This window comes from Haliaeetus albicilla, chromosome 4 (assembly GCF_947461875.1).
Source record: "Haliaeetus albicilla chromosome 4, bHalAlb1.1, whole genome shotgun sequence".
In the NCBI taxonomy this organism is placed as follows: Eukaryota; Metazoa; Chordata; class Aves; order Accipitriformes; family Accipitridae; genus Haliaeetus; species Haliaeetus albicilla.
Window position 1 is genome coordinate 2,403,027 of NC_091486.1, and position 17,803 is coordinate 2,420,829.

Below are 17,803 nucleotides of genomic sequence, written 5' to 3' on the forward strand. Positions count from 1 at the left end.
TGTTCTATGTAGTTGTTGCCAGCAGAGGTAAGATAGCTGGAGCAGTTTGATTAGTGCCACAATTCATTTAGTAACTTACTTATTACTAATATGTAAATGCATTTTTATGGTCAAGAGAATGGAAACACTGATGGACTAACTAGTGAAACATTTCATCCATTTTTATACTTCAAGTAGTTTACGCTGTCCTTTTTGCCACTAAAACATCTAAGCTTTGTCTTGACTGGTTAGTGTTTGAGGTTCTGGCAAAGGCAAAATAACATTTGAGTTTACAGTTATTTATAACATAAGAAGTTACATCTGTCAAAATGTGAAAAGGAAAAGTTCAGAACAGCTAACATATTCAGTGACCACTATCTTGGGCTTCTTTTCTAGTCTACGTAGGTCTTCAAACTGTAGACCTTTTCCATATGTAACAACTAGTGAATATGTATACCTGTAATGCATGTCAGGCAAAATCTTGTACATCTTGCATGTTCATTTGAACACTACAGAAAAAGATGGAGTATTTTGGCAGTAAATGTATATATTACCAGTACGTTTTTTTAAACCAAGTTTCTTAGATGTTAAAACACAATCTGTGCTGAACTGAAGGCAGCTTGAGAAAGGAGATGTGACTGCAAGATTTTAAATTCGGTGAAAAAAGAGATCATGAAAAGAAATGTTAGAACAATTGCCCTATTTTCTGATAATTAGTATTCACAAAGAAAAAACATGTTCTAACTACCTAGTAATTTCCAAATTGCTGAGACACCTAATGAGTTGTCTTAAATAAATTTACCAAACATATAGAAGGAAATAATTACTGAGCATTTAAGTCTGAAATCACAACTCAATGCAAAATGGTTATGCAGCTGGCTTGTGTGTTTGTCAGTTATTCAGCAAGAAAATGATTTGGTTGGGAACTGAACCTTGTCCTGTTTGGACTTTCAATGGCACATTCACTTTGTCTCTTAGATGTGAATTTGTGAAAAAGTCCTACTAAAATGCTTCCCTACAGCTCTACTGGACTTCGTTATTTAACATTACAGCAGCTGTAACAGATTTTGTCATTCTAGGGGGATATTAATAATTCTAGAGGATATTAAAAGCAAAAGAGGGGCTGGGCTTCTAGTGTAATCTCTGCACCTCATTCTGCAAAGCCTTTACATGTGGAAATAACCCTTTTGGTTTCCTTAGTGCAAAGGGTTGCTTGAGCTGCCTTGAGCTCCCACAGAAGTCTCACTCCAGTACTTAGGATAGGACCTCACTGCAGTATTTTACTGGGGTTGTTCTTGTAGCACACGCAGATTTTTTCTGGCTCCAACTTCGATTGCAACACAGTAATTTTTTCATGCCAAATGAATAGATACCCACTGTTTTGTATTTGCCTCTTAATTATATCACCTGCCCAGTAATTAAATTTAGCTGCCCACCCTGCATGCTGAGACCAGGTGAGCACTAACTGTGGTCAACAGTAGTGGCCACTGTTATTTAAAATGTGGGAGTTTTTAAAGTCCACACGTTTTGGTTCCTGTTTTCCTCTAAAAATATGTTAGTACTTATCCTGTGTAACACCTGTCTTTATGGCATACTTGCAGTAGTAACCTCTGTGAGTTAAACCTACATTTTCAGGCAGTGGGAACAATACAGATACTATGACTAGCTTGTGTAGAGGCTAATCTTGTGCAGAGGGACTGCACAATGCACATGGACCAGTGAGACGGTTTATGTTGGGTCTTAGATTGAACTGCATCTGCAAGGAGTAGGTCTTATGTTTTAAAAAAAAAAAAAAAAAAAAATCATTCCTTGAGTGCACGTGGCATATGGCAGCATATGGCCCTGCAGCCAGCGCTGTGCCTATTTGTTCTCCTTTTGCTTTGTCAAGAACTTTGTCAAGTTTCTGGGAGCTTGTTAAGGAGGTACATAGCCTCATGTGCGATGCGCATTGACCTCAATTCTCACTGAAAGTTGCAGAGGACTGAGGACACTCGGTCTTTTTTCAAGTTGAGGCTCTAGTTCTTGATGAATACATCTCGTGTGAAAGGAATGTAGAGGATGGGCTAACGTAATGTTCCTGCTAATGAAATCAGTCTTCCTTCTCCGGGTAGCTACTTAGGTTTTTGGCTACTTCCACGTGTAGAGTGTGAAGAGACCTCAGCGCCAACCAGGGACAGAGCTATGGTCTGGAGTTAAATAGGCTTTAGGATTTATCTTTTGTTTCTGAGCAGTGCTGATGTCCCGAAGCACAGTGAAGTTTGAGCAGGCTGTCATTATTCATTATTGAAGGTGGGAGCGTAAATGATTACAGGGGTTTTATTATTCTTTTTAAAGTGAATGAATGAATAGAACAATGACTGCAATGGAAAAGAAGTGACAGAGCGACGAAGAAAAACAATCTAATAATAGTAATAATAACAATAAACAGATCTTGAGTTGCTTAAACCTTGCAATATATGGCAAATAGGGCCACCTCTCTGACGGGGTTATGTTGACCTTTTGCTTGTGTTTGCTGTTCTGGTAGTAAAAAAGAGTCTTATTACTTCTGTGCACATACATGCCAATTTCTGAAGTATTGTATATAAGCAGTTTTACAGACCTGTATCACAATGTAACTTAAATAAATAATTGTCTCTAAATACATATTCTGAAAAATAGCCAGCAATTTTTGTTGTATGGAAAACATTACTCTTGCGGACAAGACATCGTTGCCAAAGATGGGCTTTGCCTGCGTAGGTTGGTGCTGTGGCTAAGAGGGGACTGCGAACAGGCAGAGACAGCAGCTCCTGGCTCGCACAAGATGTTTGTTGCTCTGAGCTGAGCTTTGGCCTGTTCTTCTGGCCAGGAGCAGTGGGCTCAGCACAGAGTACTCTGCACCAGGGGTTATGAGATCTCAGCTTTCTGTCCTGGTTTGGGAGGATGAAATCTTGGGATTTCATCTATGTGGCAGGGAGAATGCTTCCTGCCTGCTTTTGTACAAAATGCTGCTGGTTACAGTACTCCTGCAGATAACTTGTTACCATGAGACATACTGAATGCAGCTAGAACAAAAACGGTACTGGTTTGGAATGAGCTTTTCCCTCTTTTGCTGCTCAGATAAACTGAGTAATCATGCCTGGTGTGGATTGGAATATGGTCTGGCTTGAGAGCAAGGGTCACATTGCTGTTTTCTATGTTTCGGCCTAAGAGTGAATTTCTTGGGAAATTATCAAAGTGTCTGGAAGCAGCCCCTTCTGGTAGCAGCCTAGCTGTGAGTGATAACCCTGTGGCATCCTAGCACCCCGCCAGCCCCTTCCAGGAGCACTGTATTTCATGTGCAGGTGTCTGATCAGAGGTTTCGGCAACTGGAGGAACCACAAGTGCTAAAGTGCCCAGTTAATCACGAATAGCTCTATTCAATGGGAAGAAATGCTTTCTGATTCTTGCAAACCAAAGATCCAAAAAAATTTAAGCCCCATGATAGTATGTATTTAATTCAGCCAAACTGACTAGTAGTAGCCAGTCTCTCCATGATTCTGTGTCTCAGCCGAGAAATGAAATTTCAGCTTCTCTGCATGCAAGTTTAGTGTTTCCTGGCAGTGCTGTAACAACAGCTCCAGTCCGAAATGTGGTACTTCCCTGCTTTTGTGGCAATTGGAGGTAGGGGAGAGATCCGTAAGTTAGTGTCCAGCTTTATATAAGGACATTTGAACGAGCTGAATATTGAAGGACACATCGAGATTGCACCCAGAAGTCTACTTTTGATGCTTTGATTCCCGGTAACATAGTTCGTTAAAAAAAAAACCAGCCACAGAACCACTGCAGCAAGCCAAATCCACTGTATTGTCCCTCTCCTCCAGGGTACACATGAGTCTGCAGTTCCTCCCAACCTGTGCGGTTCTGATTCTGCCATACAGTGTCAACATAACACAGCAGAATCAACATGGAACAAATTGCAACCTAAGACAAGTTTCCATATTTGTATATCCATCTGTAAATGTAATTTTTTCTTTTACTAATTATTATGTAAGTTGCAGGCTTCCTGGGCAGCAGGGCTTCAGTGCACTAGCCCTCAGTTGGGATTCTGCTAGCTGACCCCAACCTTGCAGAGACAGGAATGTGACAACGCAGGCTAAGCATGAAAAATAGCATGTAGGAGAAAGTCAGCATTGTGCTTTACAAGGCCATCTTGGTCTGTTTTCCAGTATAAAACAGCTAAACAATGATGAGCAATCTTGTTTTGTACAATATTGGTCTCTTAAACCTCCATTGTGCTGTATGTGTGCTCACACACTTGGATGTGTGCTAGAAAATTTTTAGTTGAGGTTCTGACCAGTTTAAAAGCATTAGAGTGACCTCTGGTTCAGTTCGCTGCTCTGCTGTGTAACCTCTGTGTTCAGCATCAGGACAGGATCTTTAGGAATTTGGGGCCCTTTGCATACTGTGTCTTGCTGGAGGTGAAACTGCCTTGAGCATCCAAAAACCTGTAGGGAAACTTGAAGGTACCAAGTGGGATTCCTGTTGTGGGGAGGAACTAAGAGGAGGCACAGGAGGAGAGACAGGCAGGGGTGACGACAGGATGGGACAGGAGTCATCTTTTTTCCCCCCAAGTATTTCATGCTGTCCCTAGCTCTGCTATTATTCAAACTCCAGCAAACCATTCAAAATAATTGGCTGCCTCAAGGTGTGCTGCCAGTCCTGATACTTTGTCATTTTAAAGTGCTATGGGTTTTCAAAGTGAACTCTCTGTTATTGCAAAGACATTTTTCATGTTCTCAGCTGAAAACAACGCGTGTGTATGAATGCAGATACGAGGGCTTTCCTCTTCAGTGGCATGTATGCCTTATTAAGCATAGTGATTGCCATGTGTGCTCAATGTCTGCTTATTCCTGGACAGGGAGATGTGCTCAGAATGCCCATAGCTAGTCCTTCTGTAGGAGGAGGATGCCTACAATTAGACAATGCTGTCCTGTTGTCTTGCTTAATGGATAAGGCAGAAGCTTTTTCTCTGAGCAGGGTATGTTTTCAGAAATGCTTTCTGGGTTGTGATGGACTCTGCAGCACCCTAAATCTTTTCAAAAGAGACTGCATGTCATCTGGCTTACTGAAGCTCTTAATGGATTGATGCTTTAATTGCACAAGCTATATGACAGAGTATTACAAATTATGGCTGGATAGAGGGCAATTCAGATCTGTATATCTGAATGGAAAAAAAATTATTTGCAACCTCACTGAAGTCTCTATTTTTTTCCCCCTTCTGAAACTGTAACAGCTAAAGGTTGGTATTTTGTTCTGCTCTTTTCTTCAGCAAGCAGGAAGGCTGGATGTGGCTGGCGGCTGTTTGTGCTGTCCAGTAAGAGGATGCATGTGAACTTTTTCTCCCTAAACAGGCTGGGCCATAGAAACATCACGTTTGCAAGGAATATTGCGTTACCCTTTCCAGTCATCCAGCCATCTCGGCACGTATCTTTCAGCAGTCTCAAGTGTAAGACCAGCCAGTAAGCAAGAGGGACTGATGATTTACCATTATTTTGTAGTTGCCGGATAAACAGACCCACTGTTCTTTCTGCTTTACCCTTTTTCCCTAGAATTTTTGGGTTTGCTTCAAACCTCAGTGTTTTTATCAGAGCTGAATTATACTAATTGATGAGAGAGGAAAATGAGTGAGGGAGAAAATAAATAATAAATTGCAAGAAAAATAAATTCACAGAAGGCCAAAGTAAAAAGGCTGTGACATAAGAAACGAGTCTTTCATTGCCTTGAATAATATAATTATCTAGCAAGGCCTGTTGCCTTCAAAATTGTCAAATCTGGTGTGCACTTCAACTCATTGCATATGCTCCCACTTCACAAAGTTCCTCTGTCTCCCAGAGGGTTGTGAGGTTGAGGTTGGGTAACAGCTAGCATGCTGATTGGTCCTTGAATATTATGTGCAAATGTCAAACTGTGGACATATGCGATAGGTCCTAAATTATCAGCTTGCTGCTCTAAGCAATATGAAAATAAAGAAATTAAAGGGTCTTTTTGATAAAGTTTTGGTGTACAGAAAAAGGTGGGGAATGCCTTCTTTCTTCTTTCTTCTCCTCTCACTTCCCTTAGACTACTAACGTAATTTGGTTTTTCAGTGTGTAGTCAGGCAGTCAGTTATACTTTCCCAGCTGTGACGAGAGCATGGATGCATCATAGTATTTAGTATCATCACATCTATTGCAGTTTCAACAACTAAGAGCTGTCAGTCCAGAACTTCATTGCACTTGGTGCTGTACAGGCATGAGTGTTTGTGTTGGTTTGTTGCACAGTGTTCTGTCAATATTGCTGTCAATATTCTGATCTTCAATCAAAAATTTTAAACATAACTGAAAATTAAATACAAGAACTGATGCTTTTGTCTGTGCACGGGTTTAAAAAATAGTGAAAAGCTGGACTTCTGAGGGTAACAAGGGTTATTTTTAATTTATGGACTGCTTGGGTTGTAGTAGTTCCTGGAAGCCTTAATCAGATTCTGAGTCCTGTTTTGTGAGTCAAAGTCACTGCTGCCAGGTGTCCAGTGTAACTACAAATGCATCTTGGCTGGTGAATGCAGAGCACAGAAATCAAGGGTGGTGTTCACAGAAGTATGAGAGATGACTGGGAAGTAAGTCAGTGAGATGACTTGCGAGGGTAAATGTGCATACCCGATAGGACGGTGTAGTCTTGCTCAGTGTGGGGCAGTGATGGAGCTGAGAAAAGTAAACCTTAATCTTGCTTGGTCTTCTGCTCTGACTGAATGCGGGCACTCACGTTCCTTGGCCCATGCTTACGGTACGTTACAGAATGCCAATTTCCATTACTTACCTTGGACTGCTTTTTCTGCCCATCTTGCTGCTATTTGCAGAATTGTGCCTTGTTTTCAGTGTGATGCTGCAGTTCAGCATCATGTGAGTCACAGTCCTGGGGCTGCATCTTTCAGATAAGCCACTTGCTATTTGGCATAACTTGCAAAAGAAGGATCATGCAGATGTGATTGTACCAATCCATATCATTTGGCATACAGGCAGTGATTAGCGTTGAAGAGCAGCCTGGGGTAGCCTTGCGGTATCAGCTGCTTTGGTTAAGACTACTTTCTTCTGACAGCATTAAATAGGTCAGTGCTCAAACATATACTACTAAAAGCCAGTATGGGAAACTGTGCATCCAGCATAGGTATCTATTTCTATTAAATTGCCTTACAGAGCTACACGGAATCCTATCCAGAGGACTTGAATAAATATATAGATATGAGCCTGTGCACTTTTTGTTCACCATTTCCCCATGCAGATGATTTCTGCAGTCCACCTACGTGCGTGATGCTGATATCTGTCCTGTCAGTGATGTGTTCTGTGCCTTGTTCTCATACACTTTTCAGTACATAGAAAATTAAGGGGGAAATGACATGGTCAGAGAGCACGTGGGTGAGGAACAGTGTCTGGTACTCTTGTGACAGCAGTAGTGGCTTTGTCTCAGGCTTCAGGCATGCCAGGATGTGGTGCGTTCCTGTTGCAGTGTATTATGCCAGGTAGGACCAAAATCTTGGAAAGAAGCCCATTCCTGCTGCAGTGTATTATTTGTATTTATTATTATGCGTTTTGATTTATTATTTGGAGAGTGTGATTATTTTTCCTTCTTCCTTTCTGCTGCTATTGAAGCTTTGTTGTCTGTAAGTAAAAAAATATGATGATCAGCAGCTATAAAGGATTTTCTATCTTCAGGGTGTATCTTTAGTGGACAATAAATTATAAGCTGTTCTTCTCTACCATAAAGTTGGTCTGCCTTTGCAACTCCTGGTCTGTTGGTTTTTTTGTTGTGGGTTTGGGGTATTTTTTGTGTTGGTTGGTTTTTTGGGTTTTTTTTTATTATTATTATTTCCTTTTTTTCCATTGCTTTGGACAATGCAGGCTCTGGTGTGGAGAACAGGCTATAATTTTAGGACTAGAATATTTGACCATATAAATTCAGTCTCCCACTGATAGGCTTCCCCTTCAGTTGCTGAACAGAGATGCAGGTTGGAACGGTAGGCTAGGCAGGAGGTTTCCTGCTACCCATTTCACCTAGGTGTGATGAGTTGGCATGCTTTGCACTCTCACTTCTGATCAGGGAAGAAATGTTCTTACGCCGCTGTTGGTGATGCATTTGGTAGCTGAAGTTTTAATCTTGCCCCCAAGATGGGGAGAGAGGAATAACTGGCAGCCACTGAGCAGCCCGGGAGGTGTCTTTGGTGCACGTCTAGCCAAGTGCTGCGGCTGGTGAGTTCCCTGGTCTCTGCTACATCCCGAAGGAAGCAGAAGGAAGAGCAGCATGCCTAGCTTCCGAGCTAGGAAAAAGCTTGTGCTGCTGCCAGCAGCTAGCGCTGGTTTTCAGCCTGTTGGTTTAGACTTGTTCCAGCTCAGGACCCCAAACGCGTGTGTTTTTGCGGACACCTGGCTGCTGAGAGGCACCCTGCCCTTTTCCAGCTCACCTTGGTGCGTGGGCTGCAGGGTGGCCAGCTGTCCTGGGAAGGGATTTTTCTGGTCCGTTAAGATCATAGCTGCGTGTTAGCTCATGTTAGGCAAATCCTGTTCTTGACATAGAGGAAATCTGCCCTCCCTAGTGACTGTACCATGCTTATGGCCAAGTTATGAGTTTGTGGCAAGAAGAGAGCATATGCTCATCAGTGGTTCATTGCCAGAAGTCTTCTAATGGATATGTATTCACACCAATATTTAAGAGTACGTTAGTTTACATGGAGAGTCAGAACATTGACTTCTATGGTAGATTACATAGAATATGTGTTCCTGTGCTGCAGGACGTAAATCAGTTTAAGGAAAAAAAAAAATTGAAAGGCATAATGCTGTAGAATGGCCCTTTTGCAACGCATATAGAGTTACAGATTTTGGAGCTCTATAGAGATACAAATATGTAGATATATATGATACATGTCTTCAATTTGTTGCTAGAAATGTGATGACTTAGAAATCATTTGTTACACTGGTTATATAATACAATACACCATATGTAGTCCAGCACATTACTCCTTTCCCATATTTAAAAACAGAAACAGTGTCTCTTAGCAGTGGTCATACATTGCCATATATTCCTCCTACTGAGTACAGTACTGGGGCCCGCTCTGCAGCTCTGCATTAACCTGATCCTTTTGAAATTCTCTTTTTTTATGATAGTGGTTTTGTGTAGTTATTTTTCCTAAGACATGCAAAATATGTAGGTTAAAAAGTTAGACTACAGTGCAAACACTGTGCAGCTCTTTACGCTAAACTTCATATACTGACTTTTACAGCAGCCATTACCAGCCCAGCTGAGTGCTGTGATCCAGAACCTGGGGACTGTGTGATTGCTGCATGTCACCTGCCGCCAGTGCAGAGCGTCAGGCTGGGGAGGCTGAAATGCAGACGGCTTCCAAGCTGGGAGCAGACTAATGACCCAAACATGAATTAGTCAAGTGCTTCATGGAACAGAACAGGATTCTGCAAGGCTGGAGTCTGGCTTAAGCAAAGGCCATCGTTCACCAAACAGACATATTAATTTATTAGTAAAAATTCAGTTTGCTTGGGGAATGGCTCAATAAGGGACATATATTTCCTGTTTAACATTTACCTTGAGTGGAAATTTAGACCTACACTTGAGGATTTTGAGATCTTTGTAGGAGTTTCTGCCTATAGTGAAAATTTACCTTTTGTATGAATGCCCGGTTGTACGCATCTCCATCAGTGGTGCTCCTTGAAGTCTAGGTTCCAGTCCTAGACTTGCTAGGCTTCTGGGTCAAGTGTGTGCTTGAGGTTTTGGAGAGAGGGGGATTGGTATTTCAGATTCAGCATGAGTAAACATTCCCTTTGCCGTACCTTACCTTTTTTGCAAGATTAAACCCCTGTCTTTTAGTTGGCTCCACACAAACATAAAGATAAGCAGTGTAGGATGCTGGAGTCAGGTTGCTTTATAAAAAGAAGAGAGAAGCCACTGCATACTTCAGATGTTGCCAGGTGTCCTGAATAATGTCCCAGACAAAAAAAAAATAATCTAACTGTGGTGGTACCTTATTTCCTCCCTTACAGGCTGTTGCATTCTGCTGCTGCTTGTATGTGCTGTTTTCATTTCATATCATTGTATAGCTTTTGTGTTGCCCTGTTGAGTAGCTTTTAATAATGTGACTTTTGCCACTTTTTCCCTCTTGAAGCACAGAGCAAAGCTTTATGTGAGTGGCACCCACAGCAGGGAGGGAAGTACTTACACAATGGTACTGTATTTACGGGGAGGGGTGATTCTAACCAACTTTATAATACCTTAATTATATTTGATGTGACCTAGCCCTTGACAGTCTTGCATCTAAGGTTGTCAAACACGATTTAAACATTATAAAGATTTCTGGACAGTGCCCACAACTGAGCTGTATTTCACCGTGTCAGTAAGAAAGTGAAGAGATTCTTTGAGAGTGGAGAGAGAGGTTTTTCTTGGGATTTTTGTCTTTGGCTTAGTGCACCTGATCAGTAAAGCCAGGTTATTTCTCTGCTAAATTCTGCAGATTTTTTGTGCTAGCAACAATATGTAAAACCCACTCAAAGAAATTAGGAAACAAATATTTGTAAAGTATTTTATGAATCTGACTGGGAGGGGATTTCTATTTCTTACATACGTTTTCTTAGTGATATGAATTTCATTTCAGGGCTCAGCAGATTCGTACACAAGCAGACCTTCAGACTCTGATGTCTCTTTGGAAGAAGATAGGGAAGCCATCCGCCAAGAAAGAGAACAACAAGCCGCTATACAACTTGAAAGGGCGAAGGTGTGTTCTTTTCAACTTTAATAATAACTAAGTTATGTGGCATTTATCTTTTGCCTAGTGTTAAAATGCATACTGTTGGTTTATAATGATGATGCTATCTTTTGAAGTAGTTTGGCAATTGAGACAAGTTTTCTGCAGACAAGATGTTCGGGGGAATATAGTGTAAATATTCTTGTATAAATGGGGATCTTCTCTGGCGAGCTGAACTCTGCTGGCATGTGTGAAATTATTAGGTCTGAATTTTGATGTATTTGTCAAATGTCCTCTGCTAGGTTTTCGGTAATTCGATACAATTCTTGATTCAGAAAAGTTTCCACTGTTTGTGATGTGTGTTTCTATTTGTAGTCCAAACCAGTAGCATTTGCTGTTAAGACTAATGTGAGTTACTGTGGCGCTCTGGATGAAGATGTTCCTGTCCCAAGCACTGCCATCTCTTTTGATGCCAAGGACTTCCTACACATTAAAGAGGTAAAACAAAGAAGTAGTAAAAGGGAATGTGAAAGGGAATCTTTTTATATGCCAAGGACTACAATTTGAAAAGTTGGGGCTGAGCTATACCATATTAAAAAGAGAGCCAAGAGCTGAGTGGAGGCAGGAGAGCACAGCACATCTGTCTGATTAGTGATGATATGGTGGTACTTCAGCCTTTTTAGAGTTCCAGCACTGTGGGATGGTTATCTTGCACTTTTTTAACGCTTGATGTTGCTGAGTTGTTGGATTTTCATGTCACAGGTAGGAAATGACATCTTGTTATATTTTAAATACCCTTCAACATTGTAGATCCAGATTATTTTCATCAAATGAAGTTTGTGATGCATCAGAGATTATGTAATAGAAAGGGATTCTGTTGATCAGAAAGTAGAGTAGCACTAGGTGACACCAGGTCTTAATAAAGCACCAGATAGGCTTGTAAGGGAGGAAATAAAACTTAGAATAATGCAATAAGAAAAGAAAATATTGAAGAGGACAGGTACAAAAACCAGGAAGAAGGAATGGGAATAAATGGGCCCTGAGTATAACTTTGATAGAGAAAAACAAATTTTATTGCATGTTGAGCATATTTTCTGCAATTCTTTATCTGAAGTGAGCCCTCCAAATTTGCATAAACCCCTGTTTTGTAGATTTGTACATAGGCTTGCAGCTTGCAAAAACATTTTTTCATCTCTGCATTCTGGGTTTATTTTAGGGTGTTGAGTACTCATTTGTCCCTTTCTTTGAATGTGTCTGTCATCACTTCAGAGCACTGATGTCCCTTAGACTGAGCACATTTAAGAGGAAAACACTTGCTTCTGCACCTCTAGAGGCAGAGGTTGGTGGTAGGACAGGGGTTTTTGCTTTAGATTCTTTCTCCCTGAGAAGGACACAGGAAGGCAGTTGATTCCCTTGTTCCATTTTCTCAATTTGCTGCAAACAGATGGCAATTTGATTTGGATTTTTTTGTTTCTTTTGTGTGCTTCTTTTTTTTTAGTATTTGTGTGGAACTACTTAAATCCCTGCTGAGGAAGTGGAGCACTGAATCTGAATCTGCCTGTCTCTGCATGCAGAATTGATTGCCCCTCCTCGTAGTTCCCCAAGAATGTGTTCTGTTCTGTCTAGCACCACACCTGAACTCCCTTGATGTATGCCACTTTCTAAACCTGCTTCCCATCAGGAAAATGTCCTTCGCTAGCACTCAGAGTTGAATGCAGATAGGTGCATCCATTACAGCTCTCAGATCACTTTCTCAGCTGCCTTCCCCGATGTTTTCCCACCCACACCAGAAATGTACCCTACCTGACGTACTATCTTTCTAGTGTACATTCTCCTGTGTAACCATTCAGATAACTCAATACATCACCATTAAAACAAGTATTTGATATTGGCTTTCCTAGGATGTGGCTACCTTTATTGTCAGGCCAGTGATCGAATTTAATTTACTAAGCTCCTGTTGCGCTGCCCTGTACGTTTTTCCGGAAAAGCATCCCAAGTCCATGTCTTGGCATTCTGTGTGTTTTCTTTCAAGATTTAAATGGCCAGGATTGCATTGCCACTAAACTGTAAGCCATCTGGCTTACTGGTATTTGTTAGCTCTGCTAAGGGTTTATCATAGCTTCTTTGTTAACGCTGAAACCTTCAGCTTGCCTGAAGCTATGGCTGTAACTCAGTAGGATTTCAGGAATGGTTCCCCATGCTGGAGTCTAGCTGCATGGAAGAAGGCTTTGCAGAATTTGTCTTTCAATGATCTGGCAGGCTTGCTTGGACTAGAACGAGCATGGTTCCAGATTTTAGAATAATGCTAAACTAGGTGAGAAGTAAGGTCACCCTGCTGACAGCATGAAACATCAGCAGTAACTGATGAGTTGCTATATTGAGAATGTGTCCTGTATGTCTCATCTGTCTCCTACAAGACTATATGTGCTTACTTAAAAGATGAAGTGGCAACAATTACTGACAATGCAGAAGAAATCATGGGCATGGCAACCAATAGGAATGAACTGTAGTCCTCCCACATGCTGAATGTGAAGAATAACATATGGGAGGTAATGACCTAATGCAAATAGCCTGTATTCCTTGCTGCATCGTTATCATTTGTATTGTGCAGATATTCTCAGCATAACGCTGATTCTGATCTCATGTCTAGAGGCATCACTCAGAGGTCCATGACCTGCTAAGGGAAGAAAGATTCCCATGTTCAAGCCGTACATTTAGAACCAAAAAAAGAATGGGTAATGCTCATGGGACTCAGATTTTACAGTGGTTTAAATCCATTGATTGATTTCACTGATTTACAACAGCAGAATGCAAGATTTTCAAGTATTTGTCTATTTTAAAGAACATAAATAGTTCTGTCCACTTAAGCAGAAGCAACATATTTAAAATTAAGCTTTGCTTACTGACATTGTCTGAATCAGGGTCATAACAGCACGAAGAATAAATAGTTTAAAAGTTGAAATGATAAAGTAATGGAACCTCTTGCATAAATAACAGCTATATAAAGAGGACAGGTTTTCAAGATGAGGGTGTAAGGATTGTATTTCCTTAGCTGTGTATCTCTGTGGGGGTGTGTGTGTGTATGGTTTAATAAAAAGGCTAGTTTATTTTTCAAAGATGTTGAGGCTCTATATGTTTCAGAGACTTCAGTTAGGCACTGTTGTACCTTTAACAACTAGGACATGGTATTTATGTGTTTCTGCAAGAACTTAAGTGCTTGAGAATGTGGGGCCAAAAGAACTGATAATTTTTAAGACGAGACTTCTCTGATAACTTTTTCCTCAAGGCATGCAAACAAAATGGGTATACTCATGCTGGTCTTAATGACTTGAAAGTCGGTTGTGAAAAGTAATGTTTGTTTTGAGCACTGAGGTGCCTAATGAACCATAGCACAGTATAAGGTTTTCAGATATTTTTCTTCAAAAGTGCTGCTGGCAGCCAGCTACAACAAATCCTTTTCCACCGTGACATCCACTATGATACTGCTTTTCATCTTTCAATCGTTAAAGTTAGGCCAGACTTTCAGTAATACAGAAAAACATATGTTACTAAGGGTTAATGATAAAATTAAATTTTATACTTTCAGGTATATATTAAAATTTCTTCCTAAGGCTGAATTTTTCTTCAACTGTCGTAAATTTAAAAGTGTATGCCTCCAAAGAGTTTAGCTCTTTCTAGGCAGGGGCACTATAAAAGCCTCATTTGTAGAGAGGTGTCACAACTTTGGTTAGAGCTCCACCATAGCATTAACCAGGTACGAGTTTGGTTCGTTGCTGGAGCTGGTAAGTTTTCTGTGTTGTCTTGGATAGGTTGGTCTTTCTTTACTTTGGTTTCTAGAATGGTGTTTGTAGAGCTTTTCCACCACACAAGGTTTTTGCAAAGGGATAACATGTTAATAACATCCGTAAAAGCACCTGGAAAGGAGGAAGGAAAAGTGGCTGTGGCGGTCTTTGGTGTGGACCATTAAATTTTACAAGGAACCAATAACAATGGTTTTGATGGTAATCTAAAGGTGTTATTTTTATGTTTGACTGCTTTATATGGCTGCTGTGAGGTAGTTTGGTGGCCTTGGTTCACCAGAAATTGGTTCTTCTCATTAAACCACCATCACACTCAGCACCTTAGTTGGTGACGTCAAAGGAAAAGTCACAGCAGGATGTGTTGGGGCAGTTAAGAGATAAGCCAGTACTGCCATAGGTAACACTGCTTTCCACTGTTGTCCAGCTGCAGAGAAGACATCAACCTTCCGAATACTGCCTAGCACCTTATAACTTAACTTAAATTCGTACAGATTGTCCAGCATTCAGATGTCAGTGTGAGTCTGGTTTCATTGACCAGTATGGAGTTAAGGATTGTGGGTAACAAAATAAGGGAGTTTTGGACATGGAGCATTTTGAACCGAAGCCAGTAACCTTTCTATGTTCCAGAAATATAATAATGACTGGTGGATAGGAAGGCTGGTTAAGGAGGGCTGCGAGATTGGCTTTATTCCAAGCCCGCTTAGACTGGAGAATATCCGCATTCAACAGGAGCAGAAGAGAGGACGTTTCCATGGAGGGTAAGAATGCTGTAACCTTTTAAAATAATTTAAAATCATTTCTGACACCGGACAATATTTTCAAAGGTCACTTGATTCTTTTTTATTGCAGTGCATTTGGAGGAGTGTTTGATTTGGGATTCCAAATGAAAATACATATTTGCAGAGAATAGACATGTTAGATATTGACGATAATAAACAAGAAAAAAATGTGTATTGATTTTAGGAAAAATCAGTAATACGGTATGAGTGGTAATGACAGAAATTTCTGAAGGGCTAGAGAGTTTTAAGTCCCCATGGGTTAAAGTCAGCTTGGTGCTCAAAGCCTGCCAGATTTTTTTCCCAACTGTTATGTTCTCAAGGTTGTGGGGTTTTTCTTTCTTTTTTTTTCTTTCTCTTCATTTTGGCCAAAACCAGACTTTCCAAACTTTAGAGATGAGCTATGTCATTCAGCTTCCTTAATTCTTCATCTTCCAGCCTGACCATTTAGTGTCTCCACACTGCTAGAGCCAGAGATTGCAAGTCTCTGGGAAAGTATAAACTTGGTCACAGGTCTAGGAAGTAAAACCGGTTTCTCATAATCTCAGTTCAGTCACTGAAGTCATTCTTCTATTGGCTGAATACACAAAATACTTTTCCCTCTTTTTAAAGAAATTACTACTAGCATATTATTCCCACTAATTGAAAACAAAATTTAAATGTTCATACAGATAACAAGGAGAACAAAACCTTTAGTACTGCAGAGTAAAGAGATGTGAGCCAATTGAATCTGGACCTAATAGATAGCAGTAAGAGGAGCATAATTTAGCCTGTATAGTACTGTTAGGGATTTGGCATACTAATATACTTAATCAAGGTCAGGAATAATTTCAAGTATAAACCATCTGGGGAAATGTTTTTAGAATGATTGAACAGCATCAATTGTGCTTTTTCCAAATTGCTTTTATAATGTTTTAAATAGGTTCAGAGGAAGCTAGTGTATCTGAAATGTACAGAAAGAAGATCATCTAATTCAGAGAGATGGATGCTAACAGTGTATTTAGGATACTGTTTCAGATACAGCATATTAGAAAAATTCTCTGCTTCTATGAATGGACATGACTGCACCAAATCACCAATGCTTGCAAAGATTTTGTCTAATGTCACCTATGGAGAATATTAGGAATAAAATCAAGTATGAAAGAGACAGGGGAAATACTGTAAAGGATCTTTAGTAAGATTTTAAGTGGTCTGCACTAACACTCCTGGATTTGTATGATAAAATTGCAAGTAATGTATAATGATAAAATAGTTTATTTTTGAGCACCCTTGTTAGATGTAGTCATATAGTATCTGTACCTTAAGATTTCTTTAAAAGCTGTGACTAGCTGTGATACTAAGGCTCTATGTGATGAAGAAGAATTCTAGTTTTGTCAGAGTAAGGCAGTGAAAAGTCATCTATGAAAGAGGGTTTCTAGAGTGTAGTACATGTTCGCAAAGGATTTGCCAAGTCCAGGAGTAAACAATCCCTGCTCTGGAGAGCATATGGCAAGAAAGCAAGGACAAAGTACTGATTGGGACTAGTATCCTCTTGCTGGTTAGTCTGTATGTAACGAAAATACTAAATACTGTGTTAAAGATGTATGTCCCCTGCGGCAATCAGGTTGCTTAAATAGTCCTTTCTGCCCTGAGCTTTCCTTCCCTCCTCCCATCTCCACCTCAGCTGCTTGTGCAATGAGCTGAATTAGAGAGCTGATTCACCTGAACATCTTCCCCCTCCCCAAACCAGTTTCCTCTTCCAGTCTGCTGGGTGTTTGCTGCGCAAGCAGTTGTACTGGGTGCATCACACAGGGAGAGGAGGGCAGGGCACGGGCAGAACTGCCTAGCTGGAAGCAGGGAGGTACAGCGAATGGGAAAAGGAGCTACTTAAAACACTGCTGCTACACAGCGAAGGCTCTTTAAAGCAAGAGTTAAGATCCCAAACCTCCTGAGAGATGTGTCTGGCTAGTCATGCATGCTGGTAGAGAGACCCAGCAAGACGGAGGAGTGCTGGGTGGGGGATCTCGTGCGGAGCTGGGCTATGCGCTGAGTTTAGCTGATGTCTATGACTAGAGCTGTTGCATTTCCCAGCCTACAGGCAGATCACAGAAAAGCTTTGCTCAGGCTGTAGTGGAACCTGCTCTCCCCTCATAGCCTATATGCACCTCTTCCAGATGTGGAGGTCTACTTAATTACAGACGCTTTGGTTTCCCCACGTCCCAGCCTGGTACTCTTCACCTCTTGCTTCAGAGGAAGCTTTCCTGCAGCACGAATGTGGGTGAAGACTCTTCTTTACCGTGTGATTTCTCATGGGGCAATTTCTCATAGCCGCTATCTGAAACCTCACGCATTTGCATCTCTGGGTGCTTGGCATTAATGGGGCTCTTTCTGATACCATAGGAAATCGAGTGGAAATTCTTCTTCAAGTCTTGGAGAAATGGTTTCTGGCACATTTCGAGCCACACCTACTTCCACGGGTAAGACAGAATTTTATTTAAGGAAACTCTTGCTATATCTAATACTTCTATTTT

The 17,803-nt window shown here is 40.8% G+C and overlaps 1 protein-coding gene across 6 annotated transcripts in view; it reads left to right on the forward strand.

Moving 5' to 3' along the window:
• Positions 1-17,803, forward strand: part of CACNB4 (calcium voltage-gated channel auxiliary subunit beta 4) — a 110,022-nt gene that overhangs the window by 65,195 nt on the left and 27,024 nt on the right. For 5 of the 6 annotated variants that reach the window (XR_011324252.1, XR_011324253.1, XM_069780643.1 and 2 more), the window contains 4 exons: positions 10,628-10,747; positions 11,093-11,215; positions 15,145-15,275; positions 17,673-17,749. Coding sequence is in view for 4 of the 6 variants with exons in the window: in XM_069780643.1 (XP_069636744.1) it covers positions 10,628-10,747; positions 11,093-11,215; positions 15,145-15,275; positions 17,673-17,749 (451 nt within the window). In the remaining 2 variants the exon portion in view is untranslated. Of the gene's footprint in view, positions 1-10,627; positions 10,748-11,092; positions 11,216-15,144; positions 15,276-17,672; positions 17,750-17,803 lie in introns of those variants that run through there. The other variant, XM_069780647.1, reaches the window with a different exon arrangement.